At 43.9% G+C, this 20,435-nt stretch overlaps 1 protein-coding gene across 1 annotated transcript in view; it reads left to right on the forward strand.

The window, feature by feature from the left end:
• Positions 1 to 20,435, forward strand: part of ZCCHC7 (zinc finger CCHC-type containing 7) — a 100,294-nt gene that overhangs the window by 68,077 nt on the left and 11,782 nt on the right. Inside the window, exons 8-9 of the mRNA XM_066569802.1 lie at positions 921 to 1,091; positions 9,262 to 9,297. Of these exons, the coding sequence (XP_066425899.1) occupies positions 921 to 1,091; positions 9,262 to 9,297 (207 nt within the window). The remainder of the gene's footprint in view (positions 1 to 920; positions 1,092 to 9,261; positions 9,298 to 20,435) is intronic.

Below are 20,435 nucleotides of genomic sequence, written 5' to 3' on the forward strand. Positions count from 1 at the left end.
CAGTGGTTTAGCCTTTCTTTGAAGCCGTGCTCTGAGTTGCAGGGTAGCTCGCACAAAGTCAGTTTACTGTGTGAAACTATCCCTCTGTTTAGCAATGTCATTGCTTTGATTGTTTTTATAAAAGAGAAACATGCAGAATTCTATCATATTGATTCATATTGAATGATTTGTGTTGGAAGGGACTTTAAAGATTAATTTGTTCCACCTCCTGCCATGGGCCGGAACAACTTCCACTAAACCATGTGGCTGTAAACTGAGGAAAAAAAATCAAGTGCCATACAGAAACATCTTTTTTTTTTTCATATGGTAAAACAGTCAGCAAGTGTAAAATATTTTTCAATTGTACTTTCAACAAGGAGAATCTATTGAATCAGAAATACAGCCTTAGTAAATAAGTGAAAGCAGAAAGTATAATGAGCCATGATAACAACAGCGTTAAAAACCATGGACAAGACAAAACTGGAGCTAACTTTAAGAAGCTCGGATAGATGCCACATATTCCAAAAGTTTGTCCTGTGGTTAAGGGTTTAAAAATCAGTCAGTACACTGTAAAGAAGTGGGAGCCATTGCATGACAGCCTGGATTTAGCAACCCCCACAACAGAATCTGTAAAACCCTCGGTCCTTGGGGCTGTTACCCACGAGAACACTCAGAATGAGCACATCCCACACGACCCTTGGGGGAAACACCCTCACTCACTGGGAAAACTGGCTTCACAGAGGTACAGGTTTGGCCTCAGAATGGCTGGCTGTGTGTTACATCTGTCCCTCCACATGCTGAATTTGTGAGGCTGTGCTGCAGTCTGGATGGCAGCGAGTGCCCCCCCAGCTCCCCCGACAAGGCCCCTGCAGGGGCCACAGGGCTGGAAGAATCTCCTGAACACTGTCACTTAATGTGATTCTACTTTTGCTTCTCCACAGAAGCTTCCCCCGTGCTGTCTGTGTGCAGGAAGAGACCATCTGCAGCACAGCTGCCCAGCACGTTTCTGCCTGAACTGCTGCTTGCCCGGGCACTATTTCAGGGAATGCCTGGAGAGAGCCTACTGGAACAAGCACTGCAACCGCTGCGACATGAAGGGCCACTATGCTGATGTGAGTATGGCCCTTGGCACAGAGACCAGGCCTGGTTTGGTGTGTGCCTGTCAAAAACTGAATTTACAATGGCTACAGTCTCTTCATGATACTTTGATTTTACATACTGCCTATTTGTAGAAGCATATGAAAGTGTTTAGTCGCTGCTTTACACTGTCAGAGTTTTCATGGAGAATGGTTCAAAGAAAACAAACCATAGCATTGTCAACACCTGGTCTTTAGTTTGGTTCAGTTCAGCAGTGGTGGACACAAAGGTCCTTTTTCCTGGGGAAGGAAAGGGGTAGGGAGGTTGAAATCAGGAGACGCGGTGCTGCGAGTGTACCAGGAAGGAGTAAAGAGTAACTCTGATGCATCGGGAGTTCAGATCTATGGTTCTTTCACTATGATCAGACAGTAATCAGTGAAAATACTATTAGAGAGAAGTAGTTTGGAGGCTTTGGGTTTGACAAGATCTACTAAAATAAGATATAGAAGAAAATTAAAGGGAGAACAAACATAGTTGTCTCTGTCTTTCATCTTGTATTACATTATTATGGTCTTATATGTCCCCAAAATTCAGTCCCATATGTAGCAGTCAAGCTTTTATGAGATTTTTTTTCTCTTGAATTAAACAGAAATAAGGATAAAAGGCAAATTGTGATAATTTTGGCATACATTCACACTCCAGTTTCTAACTATAGATATGGCCTATGTGTTTGGTTTTCAAATACACCTGTGGGATTCCATAAACACTGGATTTTTTTGAAACTCAGAAATATTTTAATCTCTTTCTAAATGTCTCCTTCCTGCCTTTACTTTTTCTGTTTGGTCAAAGAGCATGTCACAGTGGAAAATGAGATGTGCAAAGGTCAGCCGGTGTATTTGGGAGTTGCTATTTTGTAGGATATTTGAATGTGTGCCAGATGTACTTTTGCTTATAGCTAATGTACCCACAATACCTTTAAAGAATGTGAATTGTACGTTTCTGCACCCTCATTCTGATAGGCAGTGAGACAAAATTGCAAACTGTAATGAAGCATCTTTTCTTAGCCATCTTTTCTCTTTTTTACATTTTATGACACCAGTTTCATAAACTGATGTTCTTTTCTTCAAAGAACCATGAGTGCTCTATCATACAAGCATTGAAATCCTACCTGAGCCATACAGGTTATCAGGAACATCACAGCATGTATTTTTTTCTGCTCATTTGGGTCCACCTTTAATCAGAAAGGTTTTTCCTTGAAAGTTTGGGCAGCTCTTGTGTGCTCCTGCATGGGAGGTGTGAAGCTGCTTGTGTCAGGTGAATACCTGGGTGAATACTGGGGCATCAGAGCAGGAGCTCACCTGCCCAGTCCTCAGAGAGAGATGGCATGGCAGAGCAGAGGCAGAGCAATCAATACCAACAGTAAATCTTTCCTGAGATCAGAGCAGAAAGCCTGTGAAGCCAACAAGTGGTCAAGACACAAAAGGCACACTTGGACAGGACAAGGTTGCTGCTCATGGCCTCAAGGTGTTTTTTGCATCTGGGATGTTCATAGTGGAAGAAAACCAGGGATGTTCCCATACTGAAACCTTACTTAGTGGAGGGGAGCACCAGAGAAGCTGTCAAATGGAAGAGAATGTGAGTGTTCCTACAAATCTGTGAGCGCTCGCCCGTTACCAAAACTGGGTAACAGCCAGTGTCTGGGTACCTGCCCAAAAGCTGCAGGGGAGCATGAGGGTGAAACAGCCCAGCCATGGCACCTCGTGCTTGCTGCATGAGTGTCGCTGAGTTCATAATGCAAGGGCAGCGTGCAGGGGATGTCCCAGGGAGAGCTGGGGCTCCCAGGCTGCCAGCTGCACCATGGGCACCAAGCCAGGGGCAGGAACCATGGCGGTGGCATGTTGGGATGGGTGCATAAACATAATATACACGGGGTGATTCAAGGCTGTTTTGTAAAGGAAATCCCACTTCTCAGGGATCTCTGGAGTTCTTCAAAGGTGCAGGTTGACAAGCATGTGTGTAAACATGATCCAGTTGACATAGTCTGCAAATTCCAAAAGGCGTTTTACAAAGTTCCTGGCCAAAAGCTTTCAAGCAAACTAAACAGGCATGGAGTAAGAGGATAAAGGTGGGATATGCTAGTGTACCATGGAAAAGGGTCAACAATGGGGCAACAAGAGTGGCTGAGAAGACTGAATTACTTACAGAGTCGGTGCTGTGAGCCAGCTGGGCAGAGCTGCCCAAGAACTATAAGAGTCAGAGGGAGAACACTATAAAATGGCAATTGACATTGAGTGGCAATGAATGTAAAGTAAAACAATCCCATCTTGGCATATGGAATAACAGGTTCTGCATATTACTGTTCAGCACTCCAATCCTAGTTATGAGGTATGATTCCACAAAAAATCAGTTTAGTCTTCACAAGCTGTAAAAAAGAAAACCAAACTGGTGAAATGTTAGGAATCATCAGGAAAGCAGGAGCACCTGGGCAAAGCTTTGGTCCCCACCTTCTGTATCCCTCAGCATGGCCACAGCTCCTCAGCCTGCAAGGGAGGTGACGGAGGGAAGGGTTTGTAAATCATCTGTGATGGGAGACAGTGGTCAGGGGTCATCATTTCTTCCAGTACACCTGGCAGTAGAAGCCAGGTTGAGGAGAGACAGTCCAAGGTGACTCTGTGTGGTGAGCAGCAGACCTGCAGCCTCCTTTCTGAGGCATGCAGATCTGCCCTGCCTCCAGAGGAAATAGGAGCAGTTCATGGGCGAGAAATCACAGAACCCTCCAACACCAGGTTGGAAGGGACTTCATGGATCATCTGATCATCACTGCCAACATTTCTTGGCAAAAGCATGGTCTACACAAAACAGCCCAGCCAAATCCTAAGAGTGTCCATTTCTGAGGAATCCATCACTTCCCTCAAGAGATGATTGTTCTCATCATGAAAAATTTTCTCCTGTGTCCACCTGAGATCTCCCCAGGAGTAACTTGGAGCTATCAGCCCTTGTCTTTCCCATGTGACTCCTTGTAGAAAAGGGAAATCTCCCATCTTCTTGTTACCAAACATATGTAATGAAAAGCTCTGGATGCTCAAAGGAAGTTGTAATTTGTCCTTCTCAGCAAGTTTACTCCCCTTTGCTGTAACACAGAGGGTGCAGAACAGGCTCTTGTGCACAGTCTGTCAGACTGACTTTCCACTTTGGTCCAGAAGTGAATGTCAGGCAGTTCAAGGGGCTTCACCTAGTTTGCTTAGGAAATATTCACAGTTACTTAAACCACATTAAGGTCATGCATTTATGACCTGCTAGATCAGTCTCTTCTCCTGAGACAGCGCTGAGACCATACGGACTCCTCTTAGCTGGAGGTGCTCTGGAAGCAGCCCGGCCTCGCATGGTTTCCTTGGGAGGGTCAGCAGAGGAGCTGCTTGTGACTGATTCAGTGGCAGTCCGGTGGATGTCTTGAGCCTTGTGGTTGGTGTGCAGCCTCACCTGCCAGCAGCAGGGCTGGGAGAAGGGCTCCATGAATCTGCAGGAAGCAGGCAGAGGGGCAGTGTCTCCATGTATCCCTGGGGAAACCAGCATGCAGGTGCTCGGCGAGCTGGATGGGCTCTCCAGGAGCTGGCAGACAGCAGTGCCCAGGAGCCTGGTGCCCTGCAGCCACACAGTGTATGATGGCCCCATCCAAATGGCCAAAGACTGTATTGTCAGCACTCCTTCCCATGAACCAGCTGGGTGCTTCGACTGCCATCTTCTCTGCATATTCTGAGAACATTCTGGGCGTGCAAGCCGCCACTGGCCTCTTCTCTGCGGGCAGGTTCCTTCAGCCTTTGTTGTTTCTGGCAGACTGCGCTGGGCTGGGCTGGAGCTGGAGGTGCTGGGCTCATTCCACGGGGGCAGCTGGCATCCATGTGGCCCATTTTCCCTGGGCAGAGAGCACGATGTTTGCTGTGTCTCCTGAGTTCCCCAGTGTCCTTCCCCACGCTCCACCCCCTGGCTGTCCCCATGCACCCGAGGGCGAGCACACGGCCGTGCCACCGAGGCCAGGGTGACACCGCAGTCCCCCAGCCCTGCCCGCCCGGCACCAGCGGCTGTCTGCACTGCCAGCGTGGGGAGAGGTCTCGACATCTGCTCGTGCAGGAGCGCCTTTGAAGGGAAGCATTGTGTGTTTTCCGCGGCAGTTCCCATGCGGAGGTGATGAAAAGTGTGTGTTTTGGCAAATCTTTTGTTTTATTGTGGTGGCTTGCAGCGGGGCAGCTCCAAGCAGCCGCTGCCTCTTTGACAAAGCACCAGAGGATTCTGTTAAAAAGTTGTGTTTAGTAATTGTAGTCGTCGTGTCAGACCATAACTGACTCGGAGCTGAAGGATTTTTGCGAGATGAGTAGCTATGCCAGCAGGGACCCAAGTCTCCTGGGCCAGCCGCGCTCTCATTAAGATTTGCCGCTAGCCGTGGCGGTGTTCGGCAAGTATGTGACGTGCATGCTGTTATTGTATGCTTGGCTTGTCAGCCTGCAGCTTTCTGACACTCACTTATGTCACTCTTTATTCAGAGACGAAGAAGCTTTTGATAATTTGACAAGACAAGCTCTTAAACGATCTAGGTCATGGCCTTCACTGTCTGTGATTGTGAACATATTTCCTGAAAGCCCTGTCACTCATCACAGCTACATTTTCTCCCGGGGAGCCGCGGGCCCGTCCCGGTCTCCTGTCAGCGCGTGCATTTTGGTTATTCATACGCCAAATACAGTAGCGGGTTTTGCTCGCCTTTGGCCGGCGCTCGCATGTTAGCGGGGCTAATCCTTCGCCCGCGCCCGCGCCCCGCCGCGCCGCCGTCGAGGGCCCTCGGCGCGAGGCAGACGCCCGGCCGAGGGGAGCGGAAAGCAGCAAAGGCCGCTTAGTGCCGGTTTTGTGTTTGCTCATTGTTGTGGAAATATGAGAACTGGTGGCAAGGGCCTCGTCTATTGAGCTCTCGAGTCCCGGTCTGCTGTCAGGGGCTGTTTGAGATTGAGTGTTTTATTTTCTTTGATGTTCACATTGGAGAATAGGGAAGTGGGAATTAAACAACAGATGCATTAAGCCGTTGTTCTGGTAAAACAATAATTAGCACCTGATAAAATTCAATATGGGTCAAAACATGCAGCACCCAGTCTCGATTCTCCCATTATGGCGCCGTGCAGCGGGTCAGCCTCAGGCACGAGTGGCCGCCCTTGCACAGGGCTGTGGCAGCGGTGGCACAGCCCTGGGGACAGCGCTGGCTCTGGGGACAGCAGTGGCTCTGGGGACACCGGTGGCTCTGGGGACAGCGGTGGCTCTGGGGACAGCACTGGCTCTGGGGACACCAGTGGCTCTGGGGACAGTGCTGGCTCTGGGGACAGCAGTGGCTTTGGGGACAGCAGTGGCTCTGGGGACAGCGCTGGCTCTGGGGACAGCGCTGGCTCTGGGGACAGCAGTGGCTCTGGGGACAGTGCTGGCTCTGGGGACAGCAGTGGCTTTGGGAACAGTAGAGGTGTGGCTCTAAGGACAGCAGTGGCACTGAGAACAGCAGTGGCTTTGGGAACAGCGCTGGCTCTGGGGACAGATGTGGCATGACCCTGGGGACAGTGACCCAAGGTGTCAGCATGTGCGGGCCCACTGCCCTCGCCGCACGCTGTGGCAGTGGCTCTGCCCTCTGGAGTGGGCACCTTTTGTGCTGGTACATCTAAATGCGAGTAAGGTCAGACCACTGGGGCAGGAAATAAATGCAATTTTATTTTAATGTAGTTCATCACGCTGCCACCGTAGCTGGGTACCACAGGGGCTTTTCTCTAAAGAAGGGCCATTCATGGTTAAGTTATTTTAAACAAATAAGGAAAATGGTGGGTTTGGCAGTGGTTCTGCCTGGCTATGCTGTCTGCCATAGCAAACCTCTCTGCCTCATTTGAGGAGCCAGTATTTGGTAGTAATTGTTAATCATACTATTTGTCATTCCATGAGATAAGATGCAGACAACAGCCCTGAGCTGATGCAAAGTAACGAGGTTCCTGGTTAAAAGCATCATCTCAAAAGAGCTGCTGTTTAACAGTGACCCCTCCTCAGCTGTTGTACCCCACTTGAGCAGTATTTCCCCAAGCCACCACCTGAATGAAGGAATATGCTTAGCCTTCCCTCACTACCTTCATCCTCTCCTTCTTCTGGTTTTCCCTCAGCCTTAGAAGGTCCCTGAAGATAAAACCCACCTCTGGACAGCACCACACAGGGGCTGGGGTTGTGCCTCTCCCAGGGTTTTGACAAGAGCTCTGCCAGCTGTGCTTCTTACTCACAGATACAGATTTTTGCTCAAAGTGACGTCTTTGTGTCCAGAGCAGAAGAAATACCCAACCAAACAATTATTCAAAAACAAGTAATTTTGATGATGATGATGATGATTATTAAATAGCAGTCGTGTGAGTAAAGGTCATAGCACAGAGTGGCATTTTGCCAGGATAGGACAACTCACTGATTGCAATTGTTCAACCATATTAGCCCAGGCACACTGTGGTAATCGAAAAGTATCCAGAACTAATGTATAAATAACTGCCTGCTACCCCTGAGCTGGACCAGCACAGCTGTCCTGCACAGCTGAAACCTCCTCAGCTCTCAGGGAGATGCTAAGAGCTCTGGTACAGTGTTTTTACAGGCTACGGAGTGTTTATGTGTTGCTCTCTGAACCCTGGCTAAGTTAGGGAAGGAGGAAAATCCTTTTGTTTGTGCTCAAAGACAGCTTGAGTGTGTTCAGACTGTCAGATCCTCGGTGAGGAATGTGATGTCCTTCACACATTTCCTTTATAGAAATATTAATATAAAACTCAAATGTTTACACACAGCATTTGAGTAAGAGGAGAAATGTTGAACCATTACACAGAACAGATTGTAGATTTTTCTGCAGACAATTATGTTACTGGTGGAATGAATAATAAATAATATCATTTCCATCACATCTGGGAAAAACACACTGTATGTGCCACAGGGTGACTAGCAAAAACTTGGATTTTATTTTGAGAGATACTGGTTGTGGTGTGTTGGTTTTTTTTTTAATTAACACGCTCCATCAAAATAAAAGAAGGCAAGAATTTGGGCACGAGTGAAAAATTTATTCAAAATCTAAAGAAGTGTTAATAGTACTCATTTGCAAGTAGTCATGAGGTTTCAATGTTCGAAATTGCAGCTGCAGCATATTATGGAGAAGCCGTGGAATACTACATTTCTTTTCCTTTTCTTAAAATGAAGGTTGGCAAACGAAGTTGCTAGTTGTTCAAATGAGTACAGGGTTGTTCTTATAAGAAGGTAAATTTCTAAAGAGAAGTGAAAGCCCTCTGCTGCAGTAGCTGTGTACCAAAATGACAAAAAGTGACACAATTTCCGTGTCTGTCTGTGCCTCAGGGGCCATCAGAAATATTGTACATTTTGTAAAAGCATTAAGAACCTCTAAGAGAGGGATCTGAGCTTTAGTGACCACCAACATGTTCTGATTTTGTTTTAAAGATCCATGTTTTCCTTTTTACCATCTCTCATGTGTCCCTCAGGTCAATTGTGTCACTTCTGTGACTCAAAAACCTGCTGGAAAATTTTTTTTTTCAACGGCTGCACTTAGGACTTGGTATGAAAGTCTGACAATTTTAAAAAATTAAAAGTAAAAAAAAAAGCAAGAAAGTGATTGTAAAAATAGCAACATTAAAGCAATCTGTTATGGTTCTTGTTTACAACTCACCTGACATGAGGCTGCTGAGGATTATTACATGTAACAATTATATTTTGATTAGGAAAGAGATACATACAAAAAAGATAAAATATTTCTGTTTGTACATGAAAGGAAGGCACCTTGTGATTTAATTTCTAGAGCGTTATGTAAATTTAAAATGTCAGAAAATGTAGAATTTAAATCCGCCCCTGTTTGTTTTGCAGCATTAATGCTTCCTACAGTCACGAACACACTGCTCTCCCAAACTTCTGCCCCTCGGAGAAAAAGGGCAGAGAGAAAACTGTTACTGGCTTTCTGACAATGGCAGGGAGTGTGTTAAACCAGTGTAAAATTCAATTAAACTGTCTAGCCGGGTTTTTGAAGCTGAAATGCAGACCCTTTCAGTTAAGCTTCTTATTTTCCTGTGACCGACACCAGTGGATACTGTGTTATGCCAAAACCAACAGGCTGTAAAGCACCTTGTTTCATGCTCCTAGCTGATCAATATTTTTATTTTCCAGGCTTGCCCAGAAATATGGAGGCAGTATCACCTAACAGTAAGTAGAAACACCTTTTTTATTTTCTTCTACACCCAACCTATTTACTCCTCTGTGAACTGCTGACCATAAAATATAGATAAGCATCTTCTCTGAGAAGATAATAAACATCTCAAGAGTTTTTGAACTGAAGAAGGCAATGAAACACTGTCACTATTTTTTAAGCATCTTTAAAACTTCTGTTTTCATTTTAATACTGTAATAATTAAATTAGTGCTTTGCCTCTCTTCTCTCAGTGACCACATTTACACATGGAAAGAGCGTTAAATTTTAAGTTGGGGTGCACAGCAGAAGCAGTAATCCCATCTCAGATATCCCAGATGCTGGTAATTAGTCACTCTGTGTGACAAAGCTTTCTTCTTAGATGAGTGAAATAAATCTCAGTTAGAGTGGAGACATGAATTTGAGGAAAAACACCTCTTAAACTTTTGCAGATAATTTATAATTAGTCAGGATATAGCGGTGACTGCTTGTTTGGCCTGCCTTAGTTGATCGCTAATCCCTGAAACAAGAAAATAAAACTTTGTGAAACTGTACCAGTTTATTACTTAGGATTTTTCCTCGTATGTAAAATGGACATAAAAATACAACAAAATGCATACAAATTTGTTTAACATTGAAACCTCGGACAGTATTTAACCAGTAAAAACAAATTCTTGCATTGGTGTCACAGTTCTTAAACATATTAATTTCCAAAATTGTCAGACATAAAAACACCTTTAAAAAATGAGGGATTTGTTGTTCCTCTGAACTTTTCATTGCTCCCCAGATTGGCCTCACACGAATTTCGCTGTTACAGATAATTAACTCCTGTTCTCTGCTCTCAACAAAGTAGAAAAGTTTCTCCACTACTTTTCTTTTTGGATCTTTAGTTTTTTCTCTGAAGCAGTAGATGGTATGTGCTTTATAATTTGTGCCTCCACCTCTTCATGGCACTGGAATGCTCTTTTTTCTGCTTTTTTCTTCAAAATTCAATGAATAGAAGAAATCTGCACTTTAAACCTCTCATTTGTGTTTTGTGCATAATGATTCTAACACAAAGATCTGCCCTGGAAATCCTCCACCCTTCCTGAGAATTTACTTTTAAACAGATTTGGTAAAGACTTTTTGTTGGTTTGGTTGGTTTTGTTTTGGTTTGGGTTTTTTTTAAACATTATAATCCAAAAAAAGGTGCATTCACTGAGTATTTTTGTCTGTCTTGCTTTGGTTTGGTTTTAAAATGGATGAAAGAAAAAGGTAAATGCTGTCTTTCATTATAATCCCTAAGGGTGCTTGTAAAAACAATTTCTGAAATGTTTATAACACTTGGAACTTAATAATCAGATAGAAATATTTGGTGCAGTAACATCCTGGGTTCTGTTTCTTACTAAGATAAAAGATGTAATTTAATTTTAATCCTACCTGCCTGAATTGAAAATTCCTCAAAAAGTGTGTTGCCATCAACAATTATAAAATATTTTTGTCTGTAAAAAAAAAGCAGGGGGCAGCTTAAACTTGACCAAGTGCCATGCCAGGGCAAAATTTGAGGTATCTTGAGGCAGGAAATTATTTCTGTGGATTTTTTAGAAAGCATTCAGGGTCTACACTTAATGTAAAGTAAAGGTGAGAAAAGGTGTCAAAACAAGTTCTTGTTAGAAAATGTAGTGGTTTCAAATATGGCCATATTATTAAAAGTACCCCTTTGGAAATTTATGGTGCTTTTTAGGGACATTTTGAAATGTGGTCAAATAGGCACACTCACAGATTAATTGGTATTGCATCAGGCCCTACCTTCCAATAAATTTTTACTTCCAGTAAGATTTTTACTTTGCAGTGAATTGCAGTTTATCTGCAAATAATACACATTTCTGTCATGTGGGAAATGTTTTGCACCCCTTCATTTCTTGTATGGGAAGAGTACCTTCGGCTCAAAGTTACATTAGCATTTGGATAAGCCAGGGATTTAAAAATTTGTATGGTAAAAGACATGGCTGATATTTGCAATAAGTAAATTAAAAGAAACTGCATTATCTGAATTGTTTACAATTTATGTTTTATTATTCCATTTAAATTTTCTCTTTTGCACCTGAAGCAGAGCAGAAGTAAATAATGTTCTGGCAAGAAACAAAACTTTTAAATTAGAATTAGAATTATATATAATGTTTAAATGTATTATATATATATATATAGCTGTAGGATTGTAACAAAAAGCCAAGGTTTTTTACTGTCATATCAGCACTGTAGTATTTCATCATAGAAATTATCGTACGATTTTCCTGTCGTAGGAAAATTAAATATTTTGGTACAAAGAGGAGAGCAGCATTAGGAAAAATACCACAGGTTTAACAGAAAAGTGGTGTTGTGGCTGTCATGGCCCACAGATGCTGCCCAGCTGTTGGGGGCCACAGAAGAGCTTTTCATGCCCTTCAGCCAGGGGCACAAGCACTGGAGTTAAACTGGATTTGGTAACTTGATGGCAAGTGTTCCACATGTGCAGGTCCACGTATGTGCAGAGGAACTGGGGCGCTCAGTTTGGTGATAATACACCGGATTTTGGCACCATTCGCAGGAGGCTGTCACAGTTTGTCTGAGTCTTTTGCCTTCTCTAAAGTATACTTGGTTAATTTCTGTGAACGCTGGTGAGGAACCACCCAGCCTTCCGCGTCTGTCCCTCATGAGGCTGTTGGTTATTATATTCATTTTGGGTCACTTTCCTAGGAGATGGACTGCCATCTATTGACTCCTCGGAGCCCCTGCACGGCGTGCGGGGCCGCCGGAACAATGACTCAATAACAAACCCTCTCTGCTCTTGGGCATGGTGGTGGGGTTTGTTGACGTTGGCCATGGTGACAAATTTGAGCACATTGCAAATAATTTGTTGTATGGGCAGAAACATCTTATTCCAGCCAAAACAGACTGCCAGCACAAGGAATCTTATGAAGAAGTGGCAAAAATAATTGTAAGTGGAATATTTTAATTTGCCTTTTGATGGAAAAAAAGATTATCATAAGGCATGCAGTGAAGCTTAAATCTAAGGGCTGTGTGATAATCAAAGCTTTATATGTGGCTGAAAGTACTTTTTTTGAACTTACTCTTTCAACTCTTTTAACTAAAGTTATTCTGAAAAAAAAGCCAATCAAAGCCAGCAGAAAAATCCAACTCCCACTGTGGTTTAAAATACTATTTAATAACCTCTTTAAGACAGTGATTTAAAACTTTTACAGATCATTTTCTTCACAACTACACTCTGTATTTCTCCTGTGTCAGAGAAGGGCAATTATATTTGTCAAAATATTTTTCAAGTTTTATTAGTGTAGTTTGTGAATTGGTTCATACCCACTAAGGTTTATCAAAGGGGTTATTGTCTATCAAATAACAGGACAAATACTTCTTTGACAAAGTCAGGATAAACAGTTTTGATCAGAGCTTGCTGGAGTGTCAGTGATGAAACATGTGATTTTTTTGGGGCAAAAGGCATTTGGAGCCCTTGTTGAGCTCTTTGTTCTGGGTTATGAGGAAGCTTTGCTTACAACTGTGACTTCCTAAATGCCAGGTGCTCCACAGACCCTGAGAAGCATGGCCCATGACCCACAAGACATGCCATCGCATCATCCCCTCTGCACCCTACGGGTACAGGGGCGCACACTGCCGTGTTATTTCAGCCTCAGAGCACTGGGCTCTTTCTCGTTCCCTTTTTCCTGTCACTTCAGATTTGAGCTATAAATGTAGTGATATTTATTATGCATTTTAAGTGGAGGCCAGGTTATAGCCCTCTAACAAACAAAAAAGACAAACCCTAAATCACACTAAAATATCGGTGGAAAAACTTGTGGGAGGGCACCCAATGATCGTCTTTTGTTTGTTTCAGTTTTGCAGTTTATTCCTTAAAAAATACAATATTTCCCCTCAAGTTTGACCTGCTGCCCGTGCATCTTGCGGTGGTGCGGCCTGTGGCTGCTGCTGTCGTCAGTGGGCCCAGGCTGCGGAGGGGCAGCGCCGGGGGTCACATTCTGCAAGGGCAGCCCTTGTCCCCTCTGCTGCTGCTGCTGTGGGCAGCCCGGGGCTCTGCGCTGGCCGTCCGGGGGGCTGCCCGTGCTGACCAGGGGCCTGGGCTGACCAGCAGCCTGGGATGCCCACGCTGACCAGTGGCTGCGGCCTCAGCTCTGTCCCATGGCCTGCGCGGCCTCTGTGGCCTGAGCGGCCTGCTGAAGCTGCTGCCAGTGGTAGCACCCACCCAGCAGATGACATCAGTGGAGAAAAAGAGGAAAATTATTAATTTTCAGGGTCCAGAGACCGTGTTTTGCCCTGGGTGTGAGGTGCACTTGTGCTGCGAGGCCCCAGAGTGTGCATGGCAGCGCCGGTGCGGCAGCCAGCCGTGGGCACGGTCCTCGGCGTGTTTCATGTTTTGTCAGATGGAAACAGGCCGGCTCCAATCCCACCACATCTTATTGTCAGAGTGGTTTGTGCCATGCAGGAAGGGATGCGGCCAGTGCGGCCCGGAACCAGGATGAGGACACCACAGTCAAAAAGGAGTGAACTGTGCAAGTGTTAGAATCCTCTTCAGTAAATAACAACTGAGTAAGGAAATTCTGTCCCTAAAATGGATAGAGCAAGTTTTTTATTTTCCTGAGGTGTTTCTCGCGGTTGATATGTGTGTTAAAACATAAATTTCAGTGGGACAGAGCGTTTTCTTTCTGTAGGGATGTCTCATTTTTAAAAACCCCTTCGTGCCCTGGTGCCGCTCCAGCCAGCCACGCTGGCTCTGTCCCCTGTGCCCTGCCTTCACCAGCCTCGTCTGTGTGAAATCTCACAGAGCAAGATGGCCACCAACAGAGCTTTAGAACCATCAGAATTTTTAATTAGCAGAAGCTACCATTTAACACACTTTTTGACAGTTTGTTAATCTTACTTTTAATCCGCTTACATAAAGGAAGGTGAACCAGGAACTGGCTGATTTCGCCCGGTGTATGAAGGACACGAAGGGACATGCGTCTTTTGTGTTTAAATGTTGCGCTCAGGTTTCTTTGTGTGCATGATTAAAATTCCTCGTGGCCTGCTACTTTTTTTCTGAAAATGTAAGACATATCCCTGGAAGTCAATTTCTCTCTGTTACGCTGTGACTTCCAGAAAGGAAAAATAAAAAATAATACAACCCTGGCAAAAAATATTTAGGCTTGAGAGAGAGAGAGAGGACATTTGGTTTCCAGAGATTTTTTTAGGTGTTGAGTGGTGAGGGAAGGGATGGCTTTAGGAGCATTTTGGGAGGAGGTTAATGCCTGTTTTTGTTGCAGCTGTGGCTGTGACACGGCCCCAGGGCTGGCTCCACTGGTCATGACACAAAGCCACAGGCCGTGGGGTCAGCACTCCTCTGGAATGCTTCAGCACCTGGCCAGTTTCTCTCCAGGTGTATCAAGGCTATTTCTAGCAGGAATTAAAAAAAAAAGGCCTGTTTGTGAAATAGGCAATGTATTCTCATATTTTGGAATCTCGGAGTGGGCCCTCATGCCATTGCTTCAGTATCCGTTCAGCAGGATATTTTACAGAGAAGGCAGCTCAAAATTCCTGGGGTTGTGGATTTAGGGTAAAGATGACTCTGGCTCTTGTGGGTTTCGGGGCACAGGAGCACCTGGAGCATGATGGTGTCCACATACCTGCTTGGGAGGTGCTTGGGTTCGTGAAGGATTCCTGCCTTTTGAGAGGCTGCTTGCCCTGATAGCCAGAGGAGGAGCGGGGGCAGACCTTGGCCAGCAACAGGCAGATATTTTGGTTTTAAACTCTCTGTGTTTTAAACTCTCTCTTGTCCAAACCTGATCCGTCTTGCAAGTGGTTTTCAGTGTCAGGGGTGCTGCTGACGTGCTGCCAGCCCTGCACAGCTCTCCTGGAGAAAGCCAGCAGGTCAGAGGAGGTTGGTGTGTGGGCAAAGCAATTTTACAGCTTATTTTCCCCCACTAATTGTAATTTGCTGTGTTCCCACTCTCTTTCAAGTTTCAGATATTTTTGAGGCTATCAGAAACCCAAACCCCAAATATTTCTCTATTGCAAAGCAATCATAAATCATATTTCACAAAACATATTCTGTCTGATAGCTTTTTTTTTTTTTTTTCAGAAAACAAAGACAGTTTCAGGTCCTGAATAACTGTTAGGTTTATGAATTCAAAGCATATGCTATAGCTTTTTAGTACAAATGCTAGCTAAAAGTTCTTTCCCAATTTTTATTTGAAAGGTGTATTTAGATTATAATGGGGAAAAGAAGTAGCTTTAGTAACCTTGTATAAATTTTCTGCAAGGACATTTTGGGTGGGATTCAGAACCTTCCAGCAGCACGGGTACCACCTGCCACTCACCTTCATCATGTAGCAACCATGGCAGGAAGTGTCCTCCTTCTCTGACTTTTATCTGTCTCGTGCTCTTCTGCACCAGCTCCCCAGAAAACAAAATAAAAGGTGCTTTAAGATTGAGGGTTAAAGAGAGATTACATCTGGACCAAAAATTGTATTTCTGTATATTTCTGGAAGCAGTCTGGAAATAGGGAGAGAGTGGAATGGAGAGCTGGGCTGGCTGACCATTTCTGTGATTTTGGGGTTCCAAAACTGGCGTTGTTGTGGTGCTTGTCTTGGAGAGCGGCACCGCTCAGAGCACCCTGGCTCCGGCATGGTGTTGAGGTGGTGTCAAGGGCCCTGTTTGCTGCAAAAGCAGTGTCTTTCACTGTGAAAGGGAAATGGACAGAGCAGAGGATGGAAATAAATGTATTTTACTATTTTAAATCTCTGGTTAGCTCACTCCCGCGTGCCTCGGCCGAGTGGCGGGACGAGTGCACTGTTCTTTGTGCAGTCCACGATATTTGGTGGCATGTGTCCCTCCAGCCCTGCACACCCAAAACCAGAGAGGTTTGGGTTGTTTTTGTGATGCACCAAAGCTGTTGGGTGAGTGGGTAATTAATCAAAGAGAATAATCAAGGAAGGTTTGCCGCTGAAATATTTCCCCTTCATATACTCAACCGCAATTCTCTTCAGGGAAAGAATTAAGATTATTATTTTCTTTAATGCTTACAAATTCTGTTTAAAAATTTCACCTCTCTTTCCTTTCATCTGAAAAGTCGAACTTACACAAGCATTTACATTCTTATCATGATTTCAAGTATTAACCATCTAAATAAGGAAGATAGAATTTTCAAGCTAAAATGAGGTTTCCAATGCATTTTAAAAATATTTGAGATAAAAAAAATTCTGTGCCCTCTTTCTGCAATCAGTGCTATGCATGAATATTCATATTAAAGTTCCTACATCCTGAGAATTTCTCCAAAATTTCTCCAAACTTGATAAGAAGGTGTCTCTTTTAAGTTTTGTTAGATCTTTGAACCAGTGTCAAAATTCTGTGGGAAGCCAAAAATCATCTGCAAATTTAACAGACATTTTAAAATGTGAAAAACACCACAGTTGCACATAATACACATAAATGCCATAAAATGGATTTTTGTGCATTTTCATATTGCAAAGTGGAAAAAGTATAAAAAGACAGTAAATCTCTTTGCACTGCGTGGTTCATCTTGCTGGTGATTCGTGTGTCGCAGCAGCCTGGAGCTCGTGCTGGTAAGACAGTAACTTCCTCAAGTTATGCTCGATCATGTTAATAATCTACGGATTAGGGTTCCCTAAAAATATTCACTGATTTAATTCCAAGAGGGTCTATCATGTCAATGATATTAATACATCTTGTTAGGTCCTGTCATGTGTATAGAAAAGTTTCTATCCCCGTGACAGAATTATTCTGATTTTGATTTCAAGTCTTGAAGAACCCAGTATAAAGGGAATTAAAGGAGGCAGGGCCCGCACAGAGTGGTGAGGAGCACGGAGCCACGAGCAGGTGCTGGCAGAGCAGCCTCAGAAGTGTGTGTGAGCTGCACTGCGTGTGCACACGCTGTGCCACCCACCCAGGGCCACAGAAGGAGGCATCCCGCGGAATTTTTGGCTGCAGGGGAGTGAAGCCGGCCCTTTGGTTTCGACTCACTTTTTAATGTTGAATTTGGGTTGAATTACCGTTTGACAAACATACCCCAACAGCCGTGAGAGCAGCTCTGCAATGGGCTACAGCCCCCATGGAGCAGTGGGCACTCCAGTCTGTGTCTGGCTGACAGGGCCCCTTTCCCTGCTCCTTGCTGTCTCCACGCTGCAGCGTGGTGGCAATGCTGCCCGGTGTGGGGTGGGCAGCTGGTGAGGAAGAAGCGTTGTTTTTACACCAGAGCAGCTGAGGAACTCGCAAGGGAAGGACAGTCACTGCCAGCTTTGGTTTTTCTTACACCTGTGTCCAAAAGTGGCTTGTATTTTTCTTTTCCTTTTTTTCTTTTTGCTCCCCTCAAACTTGCAGGTTTTCCACCTGTAGTCTCTGCTCACCTTGTAGCCAATAGAAATTATTTGTGTGTTGTTTCTTGACGATGCAGTTAATTCTGTTTCTAATGAATTTTTATAAGCTCTTTTGGCACTTAAAAAATGGAGTGATGAGCACCTGCGCAGGAGTACAGACACTGGAGGGTTTCTGTGGACTGTGGAATAACCCTGAGAAATCTCCTCCTTTAAAATTAATTGCCCTGGATTTCAATGAGATACCCAGTTTCTGTCTGTTTTGATGCCAGATGAGAGCTGGTTAAATTCATTCTGATTTTCTGATGGTGGCCTCAGGAAGGAGAGAGAGGAAAAACGATAGCACTGAGATACTCAAAAGTTGGTCTGGAGGAAACTGTTTGGGTCAACAGCATACTTATGTGGTGCGAGAGAGCAGAAATCTGATATGCTCTGATCCATTTTTAGACACTGTATACTATTCAGGAAGTCCCAAGTCACATTAAAGTAAAAACTGCATGGAATTGAAAACAATTTTTAAAAAACAGATGTGCAAAAAGGAGACGGAGAAGCTTTTGTTCATCAGTGGTTGTGTACAAGCTGTCACACATTTCCACAAGGACATATTTGGGATGAATGTCACTTGTCATGAATCTAGGTGCGAATAACTGCTATTCCTGAATATATATGATGCTCTTTAATGGAGAGCACATGAAAAAATTATGAGAAAATGGATAAACATTACCACGTGCAATTGGCATGTTGGTAATGTAAGGAAAGTGCTTCTGTGAAATTGTCTGTTAGTGAAGGATGCTGCATGCTGAAGCCCAGCTGCTGGAGAGTTTAAAGGGAAAAGGTTCAATTCTTATCTATTTAAAACGTACCCCAAAACTCACTTCTAGCAAACTGATGCACTGCTCACATCGCATCTCATGTTCCTCAGCAGAACTAGAAGTTTTTCCCATGTTTACTTTCATTTTAACTGTGATTAGAAACCACTTAAAAAATTATTAAGAGTCTGTTTATCAATAAATACCTATTAAGAGTGCTCCCCTAAGAAACTTTTTCAGATGTGATACTTCCTCCTTTTGGGTGCAGTGGTGAGGGACCATCAGTAGATGACATAAAGATTAAAGTGAGAGAAAGGAAGCTGTAACTCATCCAGAATGACAGTAAAAATTAAAACCTTCGGGTTTGTCACACTCCCCCGTGTATTAGCTAATAAATATAACTGTGCTTTAGTTCTGTTCATCTTCTGATTTTACAGGCTTTGCAAATGTTTGTTTTCAGATTAATGTATAAATGTATGTGTAACTATGCATATGCTTAGCGTGGGGGCCGCCGGTGCCGCGCCCTGGCAGAAATATAGATATATAGCGATGTATATAAACATTTGGCCAATCCCCTAACAAACATTCAAATAAAATATACATGTCCCAGTGCATGAATCTCCCCCTCCTCCTCCTCCTCCTCCTTCTCCTCCTCTTCCTCCTCCACCTCCTTTTCCTTCTCCTCCTCCTCCTCCCTCTCCGCACAGTCTCTCCCCACCTCCCCCACCCCACTTCAAAGCTTGTGGTCCTTTCTCCATCCGTGTACTAAAAGGTTTCTTTGTGAGCCAGGCCATTTGTCCGTCATTGTTTGGGGCCCAAACGGTGGTAAAATACCCTGTCACCGATCTGGAGCACGGTGAATGGCAGCTTCTCTCCGGACAATTGGCGGCGGTGCCGAGAAATATTCCTGAGAGGATTATTTAACCTTTCAATTTAGGGGGCACAAAGCCCGGCTGATTAATGAACTTTCTGATGGGCGCCGATAAGCGGATCTATTTCTTTATTTCCTCCAAAAGTGATTCCTTCTCCTGTCCCATATTACTATAATCTTAAACATAAAATGTGGCAAATAGATTAAAAAACAGCACTAAAGAGTTTATCTGGCTAGCAAACTGAAGGAGCTAAATTAAAATTGGTAATGAAAGCAGTGGCTGAGCCCTGTATATGGTTTTTAAATGCGCTGTGTATTTTGAAGAGACTTATTCTCCAGCCTGCCTGGTAATGACTGCTTTGGGTGCGCGGTTCGGGTCCAGCTTCTGTTATCCCCCCAAAAAAATGAGTTGTGTTATCTGGATGACTGCAGACACATATGCATCCCCCTTTCTCACTGCATGGGCAGACAAGGTCGATAGCATTACAAGGTATTTGTGGCAGTGCTTGTTTCAGTTTTCAGAGCTGCCAGTTTTCAGCCAGATTTGAATTACAAAAGAAGAAGCTGGCATGAAAATTGAAAGGGTTTATCGGCTAGTCTGAAGCCTCATAGCACATTGCTTATTTATGCAGTCCATTTGCACCAGGAAATGTAAAAAGGAAATACATTTTAAAAATAAGGTCATAAAGACCCAGATATGTTTAAGATGGCAAATAAAATATAGATACCTATAATATCTTTCCAGGAAACGATTTCACTTAATGTTGCACATTACTTCGGAGGAGCATTTATGTTACTGTCATAAATTTGTGCGTTTGTGTCACCATACAGATAGTCCCCAGGGATTAGGAACGAAGTGTTTGCTAACTTACTTTAAAATTAAAATAGAAGGGCAGATAGGTTTGTAGTTTGAGAGCCACATCAGGAACAGTTAGAGTTTAGTGCGCCATCGTTTTTAAATAACGTTTTGCATTCCCTGTAAAATTAGCCATGGACGGCTAGAGAGATGCCACCACCTTTGGAGAAAATTGGGATGCCTTTTAAACCATGAAGATTTTGAGGCATTCAGGGATTGTATTGTTGTTATCCTCACTATCTTGCATACATTCATTTTCTCTGTGA

The sequence above is a fragment of the Molothrus aeneus genome, chromosome Z (genome assembly GCF_037042795.1).
Source record: "Molothrus aeneus isolate 106 chromosome Z, BPBGC_Maene_1.0, whole genome shotgun sequence".
Taxonomy (NCBI): Eukaryota; Metazoa; Chordata; class Aves; order Passeriformes; family Icteridae; genus Molothrus; species Molothrus aeneus.